This window comes from Agelaius tricolor, unplaced genomic scaffold, assembly GCF_023055355.1.
Source record: "Agelaius tricolor isolate 1412-34295 unplaced genomic scaffold, bAgeTri1.0.p SCAF_4, whole genome shotgun sequence".
NCBI classification, from domain to species: Eukaryota; Metazoa; Chordata; class Aves; order Passeriformes; family Icteridae; genus Agelaius; species Agelaius tricolor.
Window position 1 is genome coordinate 31,388,306 of NW_027269264.1, and position 21,526 is coordinate 31,409,831.

At 33.0% G+C, this 21,526-nt stretch overlaps 1 protein-coding gene across 4 annotated transcripts in view; it reads left to right on the forward strand.

Moving 5' to 3' along the window:
* RFX3 (regulatory factor X3) overlaps positions 1–21,526 on the forward strand; it is a 108,855-nt gene extending 87,329 nt beyond the window's left edge. For all 4 annotated transcript variants that reach the window (XM_071425115.1, XM_071425114.1, XM_071425117.1 and 1 more), the window contains 10 exons: positions 817–938; positions 2,176–2,288; positions 3,080–3,195; positions 3,774–3,928; positions 8,317–8,414; positions 8,685–8,834; positions 10,317–10,525; positions 11,495–11,648; positions 13,729–13,771; positions 14,677–21,526. In XM_071425115.1, coding sequence (XP_071281216.1) covers positions 817–938; positions 2,176–2,288; positions 3,080–3,195; positions 3,774–3,928; positions 8,317–8,414; positions 8,685–8,834; positions 10,317–10,525; positions 11,495–11,648; positions 13,729–13,771; positions 14,677–14,915 — 1,399 coding nt within the window. In that variant the 3' untranslated portion in view covers positions 14,916–21,526. The remainder of the gene's footprint in view (positions 1–816; positions 939–2,175; positions 2,289–3,079; positions 3,196–3,773; positions 3,929–8,316; positions 8,415–8,684; positions 8,835–10,316; positions 10,526–11,494; positions 11,649–13,728; positions 13,772–14,676) is intronic.

A 21,526-nucleotide genomic window follows, 5' to 3' on the forward strand; every position in this document is an offset into this window, starting at 1 on the left:
AAAAGGCTTAGTATTTAACTACAGTGTTTCATATATAACAGTATGTGTTCTTATCATTGTTATCCACATGTATTGAAAAATTCTAGCAGGATTTATTAAGAGAGAACTAAAAAACTGAATATTGTAATTTTCATGATTATGGGAATATTTCTCTTTCGTCAGTGTATTAATATTTCTAGTGGTTCTTTTGTCTTTTAAATTAGTGGTAAATTGCAGTCAATATACTTTTTTTCTAGGTAGTTATACCAATTCTACCATCTCTTTCAGACACATCTAGTTGAATAAATACTTCCAGTTCTCTTCAGCAAAGCTGTAGACTGAATGTATGCCTCATTTTTCTTCATTCCTTTTCTTAATTTGGGAACCATGAAGCTTTTGGATTTGCATAACTTCAGTATCAAAAAGTGCTTGCTTTGAAGTCTTCATTAGCGTGAGACAGTATTGTTGTTTCCTCTTAAAAGTCATGAAACATTACCTTTGTTTTACAAAATTATGTCAATCTGTGTGGAAAGGGAAGGATTTGATTTTTTTTGGTATAAATTTGCTGGTGTTACAATATGCCGTTACTAAGCTAAATTCTAGCAGAAATTGAGAGTACTGCTGGAATATCACCTTTGTGAATTCTGTAATGCATTGTTAACACTCTGGCTTCCCTTAGTGTGTTTTTCCTTCTGTTTTTTACAAAGTAAGTAAGAATCTCCAAATGCTTTTGACACTTTTCCTGAAAATTTTATTTTGAGATGGAAAAATCAAACTCAGTGTTCCATTTATGAAGAAGTAAACAGAAAGGATAATTTTGTACTTGATATTTTGCAGGTATAAGCCTATGCAGAAAGTGGATGGAGTTGCAGATGGCTTCACAGGAAGTGGTCAACAGACAGGCACATCTGTTGAACAAACTGTAATTGCCCAAAGTCAACATCATCAACAGTTTCTAGGTACAAAAGCAGGCTTTATACTGCTATATAAATAAGTAAGATGAACTTTGTTTTCACAGTGAATATCAAGCCAGACAAGTAAAATAGTTACATCTGAAGTTATCATGCCCTCTGTAAAATCCTTACTCTCAACAGAACCAAAAGGCACTTAAATTACACTTTATGTAATTTAAGTTTTATGTAATATTTAATATGCATAATGTAAGTATAAAAGGAAAATAAGGAAAAACAGTGTGAGGTACACTTCATATTACATAAATATGAAGTTGCTTTGCATAATTATATTAAATGTGCATATTGAAATTCCTGCTATGAAAGTTGTTTCCTTCATGTGCATTATAGTGCATTTTATTTTGTAAAAGTTGTCATAGGGGGATGGCAGTGCACTACTATGCAGGTTAGCCACTCCTGGCTGTTTTGAAAGGGTGTTCTAGTGTTGTGAGTGGAAAAAGACAAATAGTTTCAACTGAAAACTCAGGTTTTCAGGTCACGTTTAAAAATATCCAAATTGTGGATTTGTTGACCAGTTAAGCATGTACTCCAGTCACAGAAACAAATCTTAATTTAGTTAATTGTTTATGTAAAAATAATCCTTGGCTGTGTAGATAGAGTGCGCTATTAGTGTAGGCTTATTTGGTTAGGATTTTCAGCCACCAAATCCTTTGGCTTGATTTTGCTATTACTAAAACCATTTGGAGCATAAGGGTAGCATTAAAATGTTTTGAATCTTCTTTTCCAGGTATCTTTCAGTCCAGTATTTTTATCTTACCATCTTGTCTCCCAGAAACATTTGTGGCAAATAGTAAAAGCACACATTGGCTCTACTTAAAAGTCTAGTAAATGTCAAGTAAAAATGTATATTGAGTTTATTAAGCCCCATCACACCTTGCTGCATGGAAGCTCTTCAGCTGAGCAACAAAAAAATTATTGAAGGATTAGTTTCTCCTGCACTGACTCTACATATTTTCTTTGTAATAGTCTGAAAAAGCATATGTTAGGTTCTCCATATATGTATACTATATACATGATAGCATTGTAATCTATTCTAGTATAATTTTGTATTTATTTTTTACTAAAAATTATTAATGTATTTAGTATTTTGGCATACAACAGGTATTAAATCATTTGCCTTTTGAATATAATGACCTTTTGGAATTTATTTCTTTGTATAATCCTTAGATATTTTTTTAACTATACTGTAACTGGCACTTCTTTCATTATGTTGTCATGACAACAGATGCATCTCGAGTACTGCCAGAGTTTGGAGAAGTTGAAATATCTTCTCTGCCAGATGGTACTACCTTTGAGGACATCAAATCACTACAGAGTCTTTATCGAGAGCACTGTGAGGTATTTCCTATAAACCATTTATTTTCAAAATTTTATGACTTTTACTGAAGGCCAGTACAGGAGAATAGTGTCCAATATATTGTAGCCATGATAGTGGCATGTGACTTTCCCCACAATATTTTACTTATCTCAACGAAAACAAGAGCAAAAAGGGTTTTCTGAATGATCCCCTTTACAGGGGAAAGAGTAATATGTAATAAATACTGAGAATAAAATGTTGTTACATGTACATTATTCAGAATGTTAGACTTTAGATTGTGTATGGAGATATTTGGTTTAGTCAACAGCAAGTGTAAATCAGGTTTTAGATTATAATTTTCTTTTATTTTTAAAAGCAGTAACATTTTTCTTGTATCAAAGAAACATTAAGACATTTAAACCACATTTGATACTTAACAATATGTCTTTTAAAATTATTTTTGAAGGTGCTTCCAACTTAGAAGGCATTATGAGAAGGAGTAACGTGTCAGGTTTACTTTTCTATTTGCAGTAACAGTAAATATTTTCTGTGCCTAAACTACTCTGATATGTTTACATAGTAAACATAGGCCATATTAGCTCCCAGCGGCTTCCATGCAAGCCTTATGCAAGTCTCTGTGCACAACAGTTTATAGTGCTGGATAATTTATGGGTATCAAAGATAATAAAACAGGTACCATTTAACTTGAGAAATATACAGTTTGCCTTGATTCCACTTTGTAATGAAGGAAAAGAGCTGTAGATATAGTTGGAGTTGGGAGTGGAGGGATTCTGGATAAAAGACAATATGATCTCATCTTTCATTTTTTCAGGCAATACTGGATGTGGTTGTTAATCTTCAATTCAGCCTGATAGAAAAATTGTGGCAAACTTTCTGGCGCTATTCTCCTTCTGCTCCACCTGATGGCACTCCTGTTAATGAACCAAGGTCAGTAAATGTTTCTCTATGTTTAATGTGTCTCATGATAGTGTAAATGTGAAATTATAAAAATCATATTAGTTTTAACATAGTAATTTTTTCTCCTATGATTATTTTCCAAATTAAATTTATGTTGTCTGGCAGTTTTGTATAGCCTGGGTGTATGCCAAAGGTCAGTCTTGAAACAGTTGTGTCATCCATGTCCATTTTGCATGGACAGCTAGACTGAAGTTGTCTCTTCCCAATATTCAATCCACCACTTCTAAGCCAGAAACATCATTCATATGTCTGCACTATTTATGAGCTTTAGGAGAATTATGGAGACATTTCTTAAATCCATTTCCATGTGAGACATGTAAATAAGTTATATTGGGTGCAACTGAGATATCTGTGACACCTGTATAAAAAAGTACATTTTAACACCCAGGTTTTTACCTGCTGTAAATCATGGAATCATAGAAACTTTAGGTCAGAAAAGTCAAATTCAACTGTTAACCTAGTACTGCCATGTCAGCTGCTAAACCATGCCCCTAGTTGCCATAAATGCATTATCATGTATTAATTTGCTGCATTTTTTTTAACACCAGCAATCTGAGCGAAATAGAAAGTCGACTTCCTAAAGCAAAGCTGATTACTCTGTGCAAGAATGAGTCTATTCTGAAATGGATGTGTAACTGTGACCATGTGATGTACCAGGCTTTGGTGGAGATTCTCATTCCTGACGTCCTTAGACCTATTCCTAGTAAGTTCAACATCTGAAACATTTTGTAAAGATTTTTCTTTAAGCATGTATATGATGGAAGTCTACTTGTGCCTCATAGGACAGCTTAAGAAAAAATTCTGAAAGTTATACAAAAAGTTATACAAAATACTGTATAATTTATCCATACTTTTCTTGTGCAAGGAGTTGTGCTGGGAAATGCCTACGACACATATTACTCTTGGATTAGTCTGAAGAGAACTGTGGTCTTTTTGATTCCATGTTTGGAGACGTGGTCCTTTATCCCTAACTGCTGAAATCAATTCTAATAATTGTTAAGGCTATGAAAAATTCCTACTCCAATTTATTATTCTAATCTACTATTTTTCTGTCATACATCCTGCAGGAAGTAGTGAGTGATTGTCCAGTCATATCATCATTACCAGGAGTAGAGCTTTCTTTTCAAATTTAATTTTACTAGAATCTGTCATTGCTCTAGCAATGTATTTTTATGGCTATCTTTGGTAGAAAACAAATTTATGTGAAGTTGAACTTCATGAAGTATTTATTGTGTCACATATACTGTCCAAATGTTATACTGAAATCATGTTAGCAACCCACTAAAACCCTCATAATTCCTATGTATTATCTTCTTCCAATGAAAAAAAACCACAGTATTTACTTCAAAAAGTTGATTTTTTTTTTTAATTAGGGCTGTAAGTAGTTTTGCAGGTGACACCTCCTCTGTTATAGTGAGTCCAGCAGTAATAAGTGCTCAGTAAGAATATTTGGTGGTAGTACCTTGCAAAAAAGTTTTATTGTCTTCTTGCTTGCCAGTGGAATATAATCAAGCTCTAGCAAATTATGTACAATACCAAAAAAATTGAAACTGGAAATGTATAAAATACGAAGGTTTGCCATTTACAATGCACATTTTTACCTTTTGTTTAAGGAATGAGTAAGTTCTTGGTAGCAATTGGCATAATATGTGCATCTATATAGCAGAATAAAGGAAAAATGTTTTTGCAAATACATGCAATTATTGACAACTTTTACTTGTGTAAATTATTTTGCATTGGTTTATATTTAAGGTAATGACAATATCATTAGGTAAGATTTTACTGTAATATAGTGTATCACCAACAATTAGTTAATAATAAAATCTCCCACAAATTTAATTATAATATTTAATAGGTTGAATGAAAACTCTCACTTGCAAAAGCAAGTTAGTTTCTGAATAAAAAGGTGGTGCAGGCAGTTTTTCATTAAACTTGATCCTCTCCTTTTCAGTTGCTTTTCCTGTAAAGCCTGGCAGTCTCTAGAGAGATGTTTAAATGACAACATGCTGTCTTCCTGCTTTGCTTTGTAAAATGCATTGGGCATTGCCAATACAGGATTTCAAGAAAATGGGCAAAATCAATTAATATCAATAACTAGATGCATCGTGTCCTTTTCATGCTATTTCTTTCTTTCTAGAATTACCAATCATATTTGAATAATTGATACCTACTGTGTTTGACATTCCTGTTTTGGGGATGGTCATCAAACTGTTGGATTCAAACACCTCATCTGATCCCAGGACAAATTCATCTCAAGAGACTTTTTGTGAACAGTCCAGTGTTTTTCTGCTCAGAATTGCACTCACTGAGCTACCTTTAGAAGGCAGCTAACACATTATCTTACTTTAACCTTTAGGACCAGCTAACTAAATGGCTTTTTTTTAGCACCTTTCCTTTAAATGGTGGGCCATCCAAGTTTCTTCTTCTCTGTTAAATGGTTCAAATATTACGATTTTTTAAACTCCTGCTTTTGAATAAAAGCATTTCCAGTCATTACAAGAGACTAAAATAATGGGTTAAGGTTGAATATAACAAAAATGCAGCTGGGTGAATCATTCTCTGTGGGAAAATAGCAGTTTGTAGGAAAGTTTGGACTCTGTAGAGGTGCTGGGACTATCAATGCTTCATTAAAGGCATGTTCATGATTTTTTTTGAATAAATGGGAAGATAGCAGCAGCTGCTGCTCAAAACAGGGAAAAATATTAATTTGAAAAGGGCTTGAAGAAAGCCCTTTTTTTGTTTAGATCTTTAGTATTTTTTCTTTTAGACAAGTCCTATTGTTGATACATATTACTGGACTAGAAAAAAAAGTCTGTTGAGGAAAAAATTGTTGTATTTTTAACCTCTGTATTAAATTTATCAGCTGAAATGTTTTGCACCCACAGAATGAGTGAAGAATTGCTGGGTATAAAACAGCAAATTCAATTTCCTAAGAAAGTGAAATGCTGTCCATTGGAGTAAGGAATAAAGAACATAATTATCTAGTGTCCTGTTATGTTTTAGAGTGGACATCTTGCATCTTCACATATGGCAGAATGGACTGAAACAAATTTGATTGTGAGTTAATTTCCATGATAGGTGGAGAATTTATGCAAAATACATTTCCATGCCATATTACACAATTCCAGACAGACAAAATATTGAAGTACTGGAAAGACTGTAAGGCTCAGTTTTGTACAAGTCAGGGGGGTTTTGGTTCAGAAGTCAAGCTTTTTAGGTGCTTATGCAAATCAAACTTTCTGTAACTGCCATTGCCACATCCTTTAGTGTGTGACTAGGAATACTTAATGGTTTAGGCCCTTTGCACCAGGCTTATCATACAAAGATTCTTTGAAAGGGTTCAGATGAACTTACAAGTTAAAGGATATAGGTGCTTATGGTTTTGGTAATGGCTACATGTGTACTTAGGGATATGAGAAAAATTCTGTATTTAATATATCTCCAAAGGTCATTAGAAATTCATGATGGCTCTATACAGTACTGATGCCTGATTAGCTACTTTAGCTATTTTATTTCTTCAGAACTTAGAATTCCTTTTATTTGTTCCTTTTTCTTTCTAGTTAAAGGCCTTTCTTAAGGCCTGAGCTGCTTTTCCGTACTTATTTTTAAAGGAGATCAGCATAACAGTGATGCAAATAATTTTTTAACATATATATAAATACACTTGGGTAAAAAAGAGTCATGAGAACACTCGAAGTGAAAAAATGGTAATGTTTTTCTTAAATGTCTAAGTCCTATTCATACAGTATTTACATTATTACTTCCATCTTGTCTGGTAGGTAAGAAAATGTGAATGAATACATAGTCAATTAGTAAGTGCACAGAAATAATTTACAAAGCAACACAAGTGAACTAGGGGATTGACAGGGTTGAAGAAAAAAGCTTGTTATTCACATGTAAACCTGATACTATAAGAGGGCTCAGCTAACACAGATATTTTGTAAGATCAAATTGTGATCAGCTAAGCATTCAAAGGTGTGGTGAATTATAAGAATTACCAATATAGATTTTACTGCTTCTGACTGCAAGTTTAAAGACACGTGAAAAAGATATCACAAAAAATATAGTTTTTCTTTTAGTAAATTTACATTTCTGGTAGAAAGCTTTATTTTAAAAAGGTATTATCAAAAAAAGATATTACTTCCTTAGGTTTTTTCCTCTTCACTTTTGTAGTTGCTTTCATTCTCTAGTAGTCTTCAGAAACCTTTAGTTTTTTCCTTTTTTTGCCTATTTTTTGCAACAGTTCAAGTGTAGTGCTGTTATGTCAATGTGCAAGGTTTAGGCATGGAAAAGCTGGGTTTCTATCACTCAGAAGATACGATTTTATTTTTCCAGATATTCTTCCTTGGGACAATACTTCCTGTCCTCCTCTTTTGAAAAATTAAAATTTTTGGTTTTAGTAATGCAGAGTGCTATAGGGGCTTCTTCAGTATCTCTCTAAATCTGTCAGCCATTCAGCATTTCTGTGGATGCTATAGAAAAGAAACAAAATGCACACAGATTTCACAGTCATTTGAATAATTTCACTTTCTGTCAGTGAAACACATTCCTATATCTTGCTTATTGATGATATCCTTAAGGACTGCATGTGAATGGAATTTATTCTTTAAAACTCAATTAAGCAACAGTATGACATAGTTTAAGATTAATTTGGACTTACTATAGGAAACTGCAATATTCCTATAAGTGGATTTTTCCCCAGACTTTTGCTTTTTTGAAAGAGGTGTCTAGGTAAAATGGAAAGCTGAAAATTTGTGATGGAAAATTCCACCACAACTGCTGCAATTGTTGTTGTTCTTGTATAGGAGTGCCCCCAACAATGCTGCTAAGTCACAAATTTCTTTGAAAGATTGTCTGGTGAAGAAGTCAGAATATTTATTAAACCAAAAGTAAAAAGAATTATTGCATTATATTATTAACACATTATTGTGTAAACTTTATCTCAGTGAGGCATTTTGAACCTAGAGTAGATTTGTCTAATAAATAAATGCAGCAGACCTGAAAGTTGGGTAGAGAGCTCTGGGGATGCAAAGCATTTCAGGATGGGTGTACTGCTTTCTTTTCATTCTGTTTTTATTCTCCAATGTGCAGGTGCCTTGACCCAAGCCATTCGCAATTTTGCAAAAAGCCTTGAAGGCTGGCTTTCAAATGCCATGAACAATATTCCACAGAGGATGATACAAACCAAGGTAGATGAAACTTAAACAACTATTCTTGCAGTGGCAAACCAAGTAGGCAATAGCATCTAAAAGGCGAAGCATTTTAACATCAATGCTAAATTTCATGTTTAGCATCAAGCATCAAGTAATGGCAGAGGAAGTAATATTATTTGATCTGCTACATGGTATAATTAAAATATGAAGACCCATTAATATACACTATTAAAATGAAAGTCAAGACTCAATCTGTAGAATTAATCTTTGGAGCACAATATTTAAAAATAATAAATTTCTTCATAGGTTGCCGCTGTAAGTGCCTTTGCCCAGACTCTGCGAAGATACACATCTCTTAATCACCTGGCTCAAGCAGCTCGTGCTGTGCTTCAAAATACTTCTCAAATCAACCAAATGCTCAATGATCTCAACCGTGTTGATTTTGCCAATGTTCAGGTAAAATTTAGTTTTGAATAGCAGGGGTTTTTTAAGTTTGATTTCTTCTATGATTTTGAACATTATTGTCAGGCATCATTCGATCAAGAAAGACAAGTGCTAATATTTTGCTCATTCATATACATTGTGACTCAGTCCAAATGTGACAGCTTATGCTTTAGGAAAGTCAGAGCTCAGAACCATTACTTGTTTCAATTTGCTCTCTTGAAATGCACGTATTCTTCCAACTTCTATGCAAATGTAGAGCAAATACCTTCTTAGAATGGGTACTATGAATCGTGTCTCACTAATAGCAAAAATTATATTTTAGGATTAGAACTCAGTAGCGTATCTTCTGAATGTCTCTAAAGTTATTAAATGCATAGCATTTTCAGTAGAGACTGTCTCCATACATTAGTATTAAAACCCCATACATTAGTATTTTTTTTCTACGTGCTTCTGCCTAAATTTACAAGATCTCCTGAATAATGGATTAGATTGGTATGGTTGGAACCTATAGAGTATAAATTCATGTTTTTACTAAGCTTAATTTTTCCAGATGTTTTTGCTTGTCTGAGGAAAAATAGTTTTGTCCTTTCGACCAGCAAAGTGAAAGGTTTCGGATTCTTGGTAGTTCTCTGTTTCTCTTAGTTGTAAAACAGTGTTTTAATGTACTTGTTAACACACTTAACAGAAATCTAGTCAAGAGTTCTTGACCAAAGATACATTATATTAAGTACAGTAATATGTTGACATGGATAAAGAGTCTGTGAATGAGATATTAACTTGGCTCATGACGACTAAAGTTTAAATGGAAATGGCTTGCAGTTAGTGAGCTGTCATTTTTTTCTCATTTTCTGAATTTAACAGTTAACTTTATTTAAACTTGGTAACACTGACTAAATTGCTGATTGCTGCATAGTGTGTTTCTCCACTTGTATGCAGCTTATGTCGTCTTTAAGCAATATGTAATCTATTACTGTGTAGAGTCAGCAAACAATCCTTGTTTGCATACAAAGTTTCTTTTATAAGACCATATAACAGGATTTGTCTTTAAACTTAACTTCTTCAGAACAAAAGGAATGTTGCACTTGATTTCTCTCTACTTTTTTTATTACTTTAGTCCCCTACATTTGACTCTTCTTCTTGCTTGTCCTGCCTGAAATCCCAGAAAAAAATTACAAGATATAAGTATTTCAACAGAAAAATTACAAAATTGGAAGCCTTTTTTCACAAATGAATGTGGGAAACAGGAAACTTTTTTGTTTACATTGTTTGTTCTAATTTCTTTATTTGATGTCTGATCTTTCATGCTATACTTTTCCCACCTATTTGCTTTCAACAAAATTACAATAGATGTAAAATAAAAAACACTTCTTAGTCTGTCTAGTAAGTGGGTCCAGTCTCTTTCATCCATTGAACAGCTTAACCTTTGAGATACAATTACCTTGTGTGTTTTGGCTTATGTATTATCAATTCAAGAGCTGCCATGTACTATAACAGGAGCAGGCTTCCTGGGTGTGCCAGTGTGATGACAACATGGTTCAGAGACTCGAAACAGATTTCAAGATGACTCTTCAACAGCAGAGCACTCTGGAGCAGTGGGCTGCCTGGCTTGATAATGTAATGATGCAAGCACTGAAACCATATGAAGGAAGACCCAGCTTTCCTAAAGCAGCACGGCAATTTCTGTTAAAATGGTCTTTCTACAGGTAACATTTAATAGATTTTAAAACATTCTAACTATCTATTAATTGCTGAATTGTGCATTGTAATGAAGTTGATAAATCTAATATCAACCAGTGGCTTGGTACATCATGAAAAACATGGGGGTTTTTTTAGAGGACTTCTGTTATTAACCTTGAACTCAGGGCTATCAGCAAATGAACAGGGACCTAAATGGCCCTAGTTTATTATTTAAAGGCCATCTGAAAATGAATGCAGGTGTAATTTTGTCCAGAGTTAGAAACATACTATGAATTGTTTTGGTTAAAAAACTACGCAGTTATTAAGTCACTGTTTTTAGTATTACTTACTAAAACATTGTGGCATCAATGTTTATTAGATAAGAAAGGCAAAAGCTGTTTTTAATATATGAAAATAACATTAAGACAAGCATTTCATGTTAGCTGCTTATTGAAACAGTTATCAGAGTAAACCTTGTTCTTTGAACCTGACTGTAGCGACTTCTTGCTGAAGATATGAAGACATAATATGAACACACAATAAGGCTATATTTTTTTAATTTTAAGTTTCAAAACTTTTTAAATTCTGGCAATTAAAAGCATTGCCATAGAAAGACTGACACAACAGACATTATTTAAGCAACAGTTTCTTTAAAAACAAATCATTTTCTTGCCATTTTAGTTGTTTATGTTTTCAACAAAGTTTCTTTCAAGTTAAGTTTTACACTTGTTCAATTAGTGGTAGTTATGCATAGGTCAATACCAAAACCAAACCAGTCTGGTTATTTCCTATGTGGTGGTCAACAGTATGTTCTGAGAAAGGAGAGAAGCAAATGATTGCCCTTTCCTGGTCATCCCATTAAATCAGACATTTGAGGATAATGTTACTTTTGAGAATATTGGTTTTGAGGTGAAATGTCTGTCTACATGGGTAAATGTTAAAATGGCTGTGACATACAATACATAAACATATATATATTTTTTATTTTCAAATAGCTCAATGGTGATTCGGGATTTAACCTTGCGCAGTGCTGCTAGCTTTGGCTCTTTTCATCTGATCCGCTTGCTTTACGATGAATACATGTTTTACTTAGTAGAACATCGTGTTGCTCAGGCAACAGGAGAGACACCTATTGCAGTTATGGGAGAGGTAAGATAATATGTAAGAGACTAGATTGATAGATTTAGTGATGATTGGAGAAAGTGTTTCTGCACATTTTTAGGCATGTATGTAGAATGATCGGATGTTCTGCAGTATTACAATAGACTGAGTTACAAATATTTACAGTGGTTTCAAATTTGTTTAACTGGTTCATTGTAGGAGTATTAAAATAACGTTGAATTCTTAAAATCAGTTATTTCTAAATGAACTTACTCTTTTATGAATCTGCACACAGATTCATATGCGTAGTTTAAAAAACGTTGATCAACCTGCAGCCGTTTTCCACTTTTTGAGATCTGAATATTTTATGTGAAAATAAAAAAGGGCATAGTAATAGGAAAATGTTACTTTTGTGGATCTGTTTACATGCATTTGCACACATAATTCCCACACAAAATGTATACCCTCTTTGACATAAGAAGGCTGGTTTACATGCAGAATTTTGGCTTGTACAGACCTGTCCACATACCAGTGCAGACAGAGAGGTTTGCAACACATTGGATTTTCATACAGTTGTTTCAAAGACTATTGGCTTATTAAAGAAGATCTAGAGTCTCAAAGCACAACTATTTTTTTATACTCAGCTATGGCATTTGCAAGGCAAAGTTTCTCTTATCCCTCTTCTTTTCAGTAGTTCATCTGGCCTTTTATTTTGAGTGAGACAGTAAGGAAAGCATGAACTGTCCCAAAATAATAATGTTTCAAAGGTGCTGGAAAATGGATATGAAAATATGCTAAATCATTAATAGGAAGGATTTGTTACATTTTTACACTTGCAAGTCACTCTATCATGTTCTGTGTTACCTATAAATTGCAGGTAATTTTGCTAGTTGAGTTGTCATTTTTCCCACAAGATATATTGATAGGCTTATTAAATATTATAAAGAGGTAATATACTTTCAAGAGAAGTTGGAAGGTGTCTCAGATTGCTTTGTCAAATTATTTTATATCATGTGTCATGACATGTTTCAGAAAAATTAAATAATTTTTCTGCTTAGTAGAAAGACCCACCATCAGTATAGATGCTCTTACATTTCTTGTCTTATATTTGCAGAAAGTACTACACAAGTATGCAGTTACTACATTTTTCCTGTCTCAGCAGACTTTACATGATAAAGACATAAATGTAGCATAGGGCCTCTAAAAAGTTTATGAGACTGAATATGGAAATACTATGAGGGAGTAAGTATTGCAAAATTTTTGGAGGTGAGGGGCAGAATAGAAGTAATACATGAAATGAATGTCTTCTTATGTTTCTGTGTATTCAATGGCTGAAATAAAATGAGGAAGTCCAACAAGCACTGTAAAACAGTATAAACTGGTTGCAGCTGAGAAAAGCCTTCTCATACTTCTCCCTTCCTCTCCTGTCCTACCTTGGACACAGGTGTTGGCAAAATTCTTCTGGAAAAGACTAGTATCATCATTTATGGCTAGAAATGTATCTATGTAAACAATGTGCTTTTCATTTGATATCCACTGGTGGCATTTTACTCTTCCAAATTTCACACAAGAGAAATGGAGGAAGGAAAGGGAAGAAGGTTTCTAACTCACATGCAGCTTCTTTTAAAAGCTCTGGATTTTGATGTAAATCAGTTAACAGGTTAAAAACCCTTTCTCAGCAGTGCCTTTCATCTGCCTTCCAGGTAGATTAACAACACTGTGACATATTTCATTTTGCTCAAGCACAATTAAAATGGTGCCTGGGAAATTTTAAAGAGAGTTTTTTGTTATAATATTGGCAGTTCAGAATGAATATCCACTATAATTTATGGCCTTATAAGACATAGAAATAGCTCACTTCAAACAACAAAGGCCCTGAGAAGGCAATCTTTAAAAAGGTTGTATTTCTCCATTCTAATTTTTGAGGGTTTACTTAGTGATAATTGTCTTAATAAGCACAAGACTGAAATGGAATGAGAAATTGTTCTGCTATGGCTATGGCTGCAGCTAAGATCATGCATTTGAATGAATGCATCAAACCAGTGAAGCACAGATTTCCTACATCATAGATATTCTATGTCCACATTTGCTTAAGACTGTGTCCATTTTTTAATTGTTTATTTTGCAGTTTGGTGATTTAAATGCTGTGTCCCCTGGAAATATGGATAAAGGTAAGCATTTCAGTATCTCCAGGGTATAATTCTGTTCAGAGCTAATGTGTCTCTGAGCAAAATAAATCCTTATGTTTTAAAAACACAAGTCAAACAGAATTTAGAGCTGTATCATCCTATAAAGTGCATGTATATGCTGTATGGATACATTGATATAATACAATAGCTGTGTCTGTAATGTGCCACATGTAATAATGACTGGAATATCGTAGGTTTGTTTTACAGTAAGAATATTTTGAAGATGTTTATTATTGTCACAAAGAAATACTCAAAATTTTATGCAAATTTTGTTATATCTAATAGGATGCAGGAGGGTAACAGCTGTGGAAAGAAAGACAAGAATAAGCTTATGGATATTTAACTGTAGTGAATGTTTTGCTAAGTCAAGAAGCAGAATTGTATGCAAGTAGTCAGGGAAAAATTAGTTCCTTAAATTCTCTTCCTGCTCTATTTTCACATGCATTCTTATACTGACTACTTGAATGATTTGGGGTGATTTGACCTCAGAACTCAACTAGTGAATATAAGAATGTTTGTCAAAATTTGGGGTCAAGTGACCACAACTCTCCTCACCTCAGTTTCCCTATCTATACCTAAAAGTAACAACTCTTGTTCATCGTGTTTAGGAAATGAGACATTTTCCAATATGAAGTTAACATTATTTGTTAGACCTTTTGAGATTCCAGGTTTTTTTTTCACATTAAAAGTGTGTAGCTCAAGTGATGAAACCTGAATCTGTTTATCTATTTGAGATAACAGTTGACTTCTTTTCCATTAAAATTTTAATTTTCAGTTTATGCTTTATCAGATTGCTCCCCTGTATTTCAACTATTACTTACAAAATAAAGAGCCTTGTATTAGAAACTTCTCCTTTGTGGTAGTTACATGCTGGTTTGTTTGTGCAGATGAGGGCAGCGAAGTTGAAAGTGAAATAGATGAAGAGCTGGAAGAAAGTGGAGAGCCACAAGCTAAGAGGGAGAAAACAGAGCTAAACCAGGCATTCCAGGTGGGCTGCATGCAGCCAGTGCTTGAGAGTGGAGTACAGCAGAACCTCCTGAACCCAATTCATAATGAGCACATTGTTGCAACTACTCAGACTATCAGACAATGCAGTGCTACTGGAAATACATATACTGCAGTCTAATGTGAAACTTCCTCTGGCCTCCAACACATGCCCCATTGCATTAGCTGTTTAGGTTTAATATGAAAAAGAAAAAAAAAGAGAATAAGTCCGAAAGTTGACTGTTGTCAAATATAACTGTTCTGATCATTATTTTGTTGGAGTTGTTGAATGGAATGGGTGTACGTATTTTGCCAGGTCTGTTTAGAAACAAATTTTTGTAAACTAAATCATTTTACTTTGGCCACTCAATATGAAGAGGTTTCTTTGTATCAAATGCAAGGAAGATTTTTGCAAAGTTTAATGTTAATGTTTTGTCCTCTTATAATAATTTAATTTTTTTCATCATTTTAAAAATATTTTAATGTTAATTATTAGTTATTATGCTGATTTCATATAGATAGGTTTTTAATTAGATGCACTTCTGTGAAATATCAAAAGAACTGTTTTCTTTGATTTACACTGGAGGCATACTTATTTGACAGCAGATGTATCAAATTTGTTATAAAAGGTGCTTTTCATCGTACTACGAGAAGACACTATTTTGATAAAATTGTGAGTATTCAGGGGGATTTTTTGTAATAATGCTGGAGGGTTGAGAAGATCTCCTCGTTTCTTCCTGTGAGGAAGAAGCTGTTTAAAGACAGAATTGTATCAGAATGTGGTAATCTGTATGGCATAAATGTACCTAATTATCTGAACATGATGTAAACAATGCAAGCTTCATTTAAAATCAACAGTTTCAGATATTATTTGCATACCAGTTCCTCTGTTTTGAAGACTACTGATTCTATATGTGAGGCCACTGAACTGATGCTTTTGATTGTTCAGTGGCACTGTAGTTGTTAGAAACTGAAGCTAAAAAAGAAGTGACTTGATTATTGTTAATTTTATGTGTATGTGCTACTTATGCTGAACTGGACATACAGGAAAACATTCCATTTGGATGACTTTCTTCTATTCCAGGTCTTTTCCTACTAGTGGTTCAATCTGCTGCTCTTAGAAAAGATGATTTATAGAATGCAAGGAATGTAGCAACCTGCATCATTTTCCTTTCAAAAACATTTCCTTGTTGTTAAAGTGGATTTAAATTTTTACAAAAATTAGACAAGGCAGTGTAACTGGCACACCTCACTTGTACCTATTCCCAATTGTGTAGAATTTGAATAGGTGGCTAGATGGACCATTGCCATTTAAGAATGTACATCAGGGATCATTGTACCTCGGCTATTACATGGTGCCTTAAACAGAACTGAAGCTAAGACTTAGTACTTTCTGTTATTCTTAACTCTTAAATTAATTCAACAAGGTGTGCCTGTCATTTTCAAATTCCCTAAGAAGTAAGGACAGGTTACACAGCCTTCAAAAGAATAAAAGGATTTTTTTATTATTAAATAATTTTAATATCCCTCTTAGAATGACAATAGACCTATTTTTTCTCGTTTCTAGCTGGATTTCACTTTAATAGAAATAAAATTTGCTTGGGAATTTGGAAAGCAAAACTAGCTTTAATACCAACTTCAAATGTCAAAATAGATTGACCATAGTCCCAAGCATGATTATATATTTTCTAAACCCTTGCCTACTTTTAATTTTAAAAACTAAAAAGAAATAAATGAGCAGGTACATAATGCAGTGCATGTTTTCAATTTCTATATTTTGTGGTGTATCAGCCAGATATTACATTTTAATGGTTAAATAATATCAGTTTATAGAGACCATATTAATTGACATTAAAGAACTCAAGTTTTTCTTCAAAAACATGTCATTATGCAGACACATGAATTTACTACAATAAAGTAGAAGAATTAAATAAGAAAAAAAATCCAAAAAGTGAATGAGAACACAAAAAGATCAACTTTATAGGAAAGACTGTGTAAAAAAAAAATAGGATTCTTTTATTCTGGTTTATCTAGTGTGTCTGGAAATGACTTTAAAGTCATATATACCAAATGGGAGAAGAGCATGTAAAATGGAAGTTTATTTATAGCAAACAAGTTTGTTGCTAGAGTTTACATATGCTCCAAATACAGCTGCACATAAACTAAATGTCCTAACATTACTGGTGCACAAAAAAAAAATTTAATTCCTCTGCAGAATTGTGAACCCATCCAGCTCATTCTGTGTAGGCTTAATTCCTACCAAGGTCAGTAGATGGCTTTTGCCTCAGTAAAAAGTAAAAGTGACATTTATATTCATTATTTCTAAACTCATAAATGCACTGAATCTCATTTTAGATTTTGTTGTCACATATATCACTCAGTGTGTCCTGATTTTTCCTTAGAAATCAGCACATCTGTACCCTTCACCAAAAATGCTAAAACTAAGCTGTGATAAATATTTACTCCCCTTCATTGTGCATTATAAGATGTTTACAAGTAAAATAAAGTGAAATAATTCAACTTTTTTTTCATTTTCAGCTTTTTTTAATACTGTAGTAGTTGTTTTAATTTTTGTGTTTGTTTGTGTTTTCTTATTCTTTCTTGGTTTAATGTTGAATTTGTTGTTGCTGAGAAAAGAGTACAATTGTAAAAGGTAAATCTAGATTGCTGAATATAGTGGGATTTGAGTATCTTTCATTGTTTAGCTTTCCACTCCGCTCAGTTGTTAAATGTCATCAAGTGAAAAACAAAACTGAACAAAAATCTGAATACAAAAAATGGAGTGTATTTCATAGCTTCTAAAAACAATGAATTATCAAAACAAATTGGAACTTTCACAGGTTCAGAAAACTGACTGGAGTCTGTATTCTTACTCTTAAATTCTAAAGATTTTACCAAGGTTTTTTAGAGCAACTATCTTACTGTGTTGTAAACTTACAGATTTGGGAGTCTTTTGTTTTGTTCTTACTGAAATTTCAATCAAACGCTTAGATAAAACATTTTGCACACCCTTGCTCTTTAATAGCTGGGTTTTAGTACTTGTTGAAGTAGAGAGATGCGAATACCTCAGTGTGTATTCTGTAACGTGTAGCGTGCGGCTGCATTGCCACACCAGCTCTGACGTCTCTGGTCAATGCTATGGAGAGGTGTAGTGTGTGTCCACAGGGTAGACATTATGAGAGTTGACATGATTTATGTGTTTTATCTAATCTTGAAATGGAATCCAGAATAATTATTTTAGAGGCATTTCCCCCATTAGCACAAAATAGCACAGTGACAGTGTGGGGGAAGAGGTCTTGTTGAACTACCTTTTCAAAGCACAGGGCCCAATTTTCAAAAGTTTTACATATGTTAAAGTGTTTTGTTACATTTTCATCTTTCTTGTGGTAAATCAGTTTTAAAACTTTTTTTTTTCAGGTTTGTGGTTTTTTTTTTTTTTTTTTTTTTGCTTGTACTGTAGTATGCTCAAAGCACCTTCATTTTTTAAAAGTTCCATAAAAATTTGGAAAATAGATGTTAAATTATTTGCCTATAAAATGATGATTTTAAAGGCATTACTGCCTTTAGTTCAAAAAAATAGGAAAATTAAGTTCTGTCTTTCAGGAATGCATAGGTCTATATATAAATTTAATTTAAAGCAAGGTATTTTTAAATATCTGAAACATTTTTTGTTTTATCTTGGTTTCCCTAGGAGAAATGATCTGATATCTTTATCATTCTCACCAACTGACATCTGCACTGTTTAGAAAAAAATCCATGTTAGAGATGTACTGCAATCCAATTTAATTCAGAATGCTTTTACAAAATAAAAGCAACCACTGAGAGCCATAAATGTACTGTCAAAAACCCCAGATTTATTAATAATATAAGTATACAACAACAATTTCAGAGTTCAAAGTACAAATCTGAGAGAGCAAGATGAATTTCTGAAAATTGGGCCCTTGTCACACTAACAGGACATGCTCTTTGTATACGGTTTAAAGCAAATTGATACATGGAATTCTAGTATCTCTGCTAATTTGTTTGGTGATTTAACAGTGACAATAAAAACTGGAATAGAAGCATAAACACACAGTGCTTAGTTCTAGTACTAGGAAATTAATTTGATATGATGCCTTGCATTAACCCTTTGAGCATTGTAAGTAACGTGATGGGAACAAAGATTTTTAGATAATTTAACTAGTTCACTGAGCATATACTTTGAAATAGCTTATAGTGTTGTAAATCTTTTTTTACTTATGTCTAAAGTAAATACTTGCATACAATATGGGGATGTTTTTTATTAATAGGGGCCTCAGTAGATGTAGGCAAAATATTCATTGCCATTTATATGTACTGTGTAATATAGAACAGTACTTCAGCTCCCTGGTTTTCATAACTGCATATATATATACAAAGAAAATCAAACATGATTCTACAGATAGGAAGTTGTCTACTTTAAGATTCCTTTAGAAGATAAAGGTTCAGAAAATATATTCAGCTATTTTGAAAATTTCCTGAGATAGATTAGTATTGGAATACTCCAGTACTGTAAAAGAGAAATCTTTAGGATTAAAAGAAGGTTTAGTAATAATAAATTTTGCAGAATATTTGAGGTGTTTGCATTGAAATTTTTGGCAGTGTTTGTGAGAAACAGGAACAAAAAGTGCACAATTATGTTAATATTCCTTTTAAAACTCAGTCACTGCAATAATGACTAGCTAGAAGATGAAGGTATTTTATTAAATTTCACATACAAGGGTACAGTTTGGATGGCCCTTCTTGAATGTCAGAATTTTAAAAGCAACTAGAAATTGCACGAGCAAATAATTTTAAAAGCCCCTTTGTTCTTCAAATTACTGCTTACAGGAACAAGGGAACAAGTGTAGCAGCAAGTAAAGATTCTTTTAACTTAGAGATACTGATGCCACCTTACTAAGTGAGAATACAGTACATTTTCTACTGGTTCCTTGCAATATCATTCAGCAAACACTAAAGCAGCTTATTTAAGTCTAGCTGAGGGCAAAGAAAAAGGGTATCATTTAAAGTTATTTAAGGGAATTACGTCAGTAGTATAGTGCAAGTAAGTTGTAAACATTTTTAGTCAGTTAATGCAAATTAATGCATAATTAATTAACATAAATGCAATACTCAAAGGGTTTTAATTTAACAACTTTTTTTATTCATAATTTACTGTAAATGCTTCTGAGTTTGCATGCCTTGATCATTGCTGCTAGTGATTTTATGTGCCAGTAGACCTGAGTTTAATTTACCAGTTTAACTAAGAAACAGTAAAAGCCACTTACAAAGTGACTGCCTAGTGTTTGTTTGGAGTAAAATATGCCTTCGTTTGAAAACTATCATTTTAACTCTTGTTTTATTCTGATTTTTTTCTCCTTTTCCTGTTGAAAAAAACAAATTGAATTTTGGGATTGGAAGCCCTGAGTAGTTAAATATTTGGTAAGAATTATTCTTGGAGATTGCTCATTAAGGCTGAAATTCACTGTAGAAAACAAGGCCCAGAAAAAGCCTATGGGCATCAAATGAGCCTCACTTAACACTAATTCAGGAAGATGTTCTTTGTATGTTCTTAAGCACTTTCTGGTTATGGTGCAAACATCTTACAGGAATTTTCAGTTCTAGATTAATTTTACTCTGAAATAATAAATGTCTTTTTAGGAGGAATTTAGACTTCAGAGGAGCAACCTTGAATGGATTGGGTTTTAACAGGAACTCAGTTCAATTCTTTTTGACTCACTGATGCCAGCAAAAGTTTTTTACACAAAGAATATTTAATGGGTTCCCCAAGTAAAGTTTCCTTCCATACAATATTAAAGTGACTGCCTTGTATTTAAACATTAAATACCCATTTTAAAGTAACCCAGTTAAGCAACTTAAAATATGTTGGGAAAATATCACTTTTGTACCAAAGCAAGTTGCCCATTTCCACTCATACCCACTGAAAATTTGGATTTACAGTTAATAACCAATGAGGCTGTTAAAGAAACTTCGAGTGCCTTTCAAAAACTTGGAAAATTGTGCCTGAGGTGGTAAACTTTAATTAGGTTAATTCTAGAGCTACCAATCAGTAATTTTATCATCGCTCAGGGCTTTCTTACCTTCTAGGAAACTTCCCTTGTTGCATTTATTTTATACTGTATTTTTTTTAAGTGCCATCATTTAAATTTCACTTAGTAAGTGGCAGATTACATTATCCAGTCCCACAGCACAGAAACATCATAACACTAGGACATATTCAAATTCTTATTTTCCAGTTGACTGAATATATTATGTAAATGAGGTAAGCAACTTTTTGTAGATTGTATGTGTGAGATAATGTAATGTTCTTTTCCAGTTTTTGGGCTACAGTTGAATATACTTTTTAATTATTTAAAGAAGACATCTTTACAGAATAACGTGATGGTTTTTTTTGTATAATGTATTTGATTTTGTAAATACGTATTTCCTGATGTGATTTTTGTGACAAATGCTAAATCTTTTAGTATATAATGTCCTCTCAAAACTGGCAGGAGCTAAATAATAGTTTGTTGGCAATTTGTATTGTGTACTGTACAATAACTGGGGACCTTTTATAATTATAAAAATATATATTAACTTTTAGTGTGTTGTATAAAAAAATGACTGGAACATACTAAAGACAGTAGGATTTTTCTGAATATTTCAGACTTGAACTCAGGCTAGCTTTCTTGTGTTTTTCAAAACAAAATTGTGTCTTGTCTTTTAAAATCAATAAATTTGTTTTCTTGTTACAAA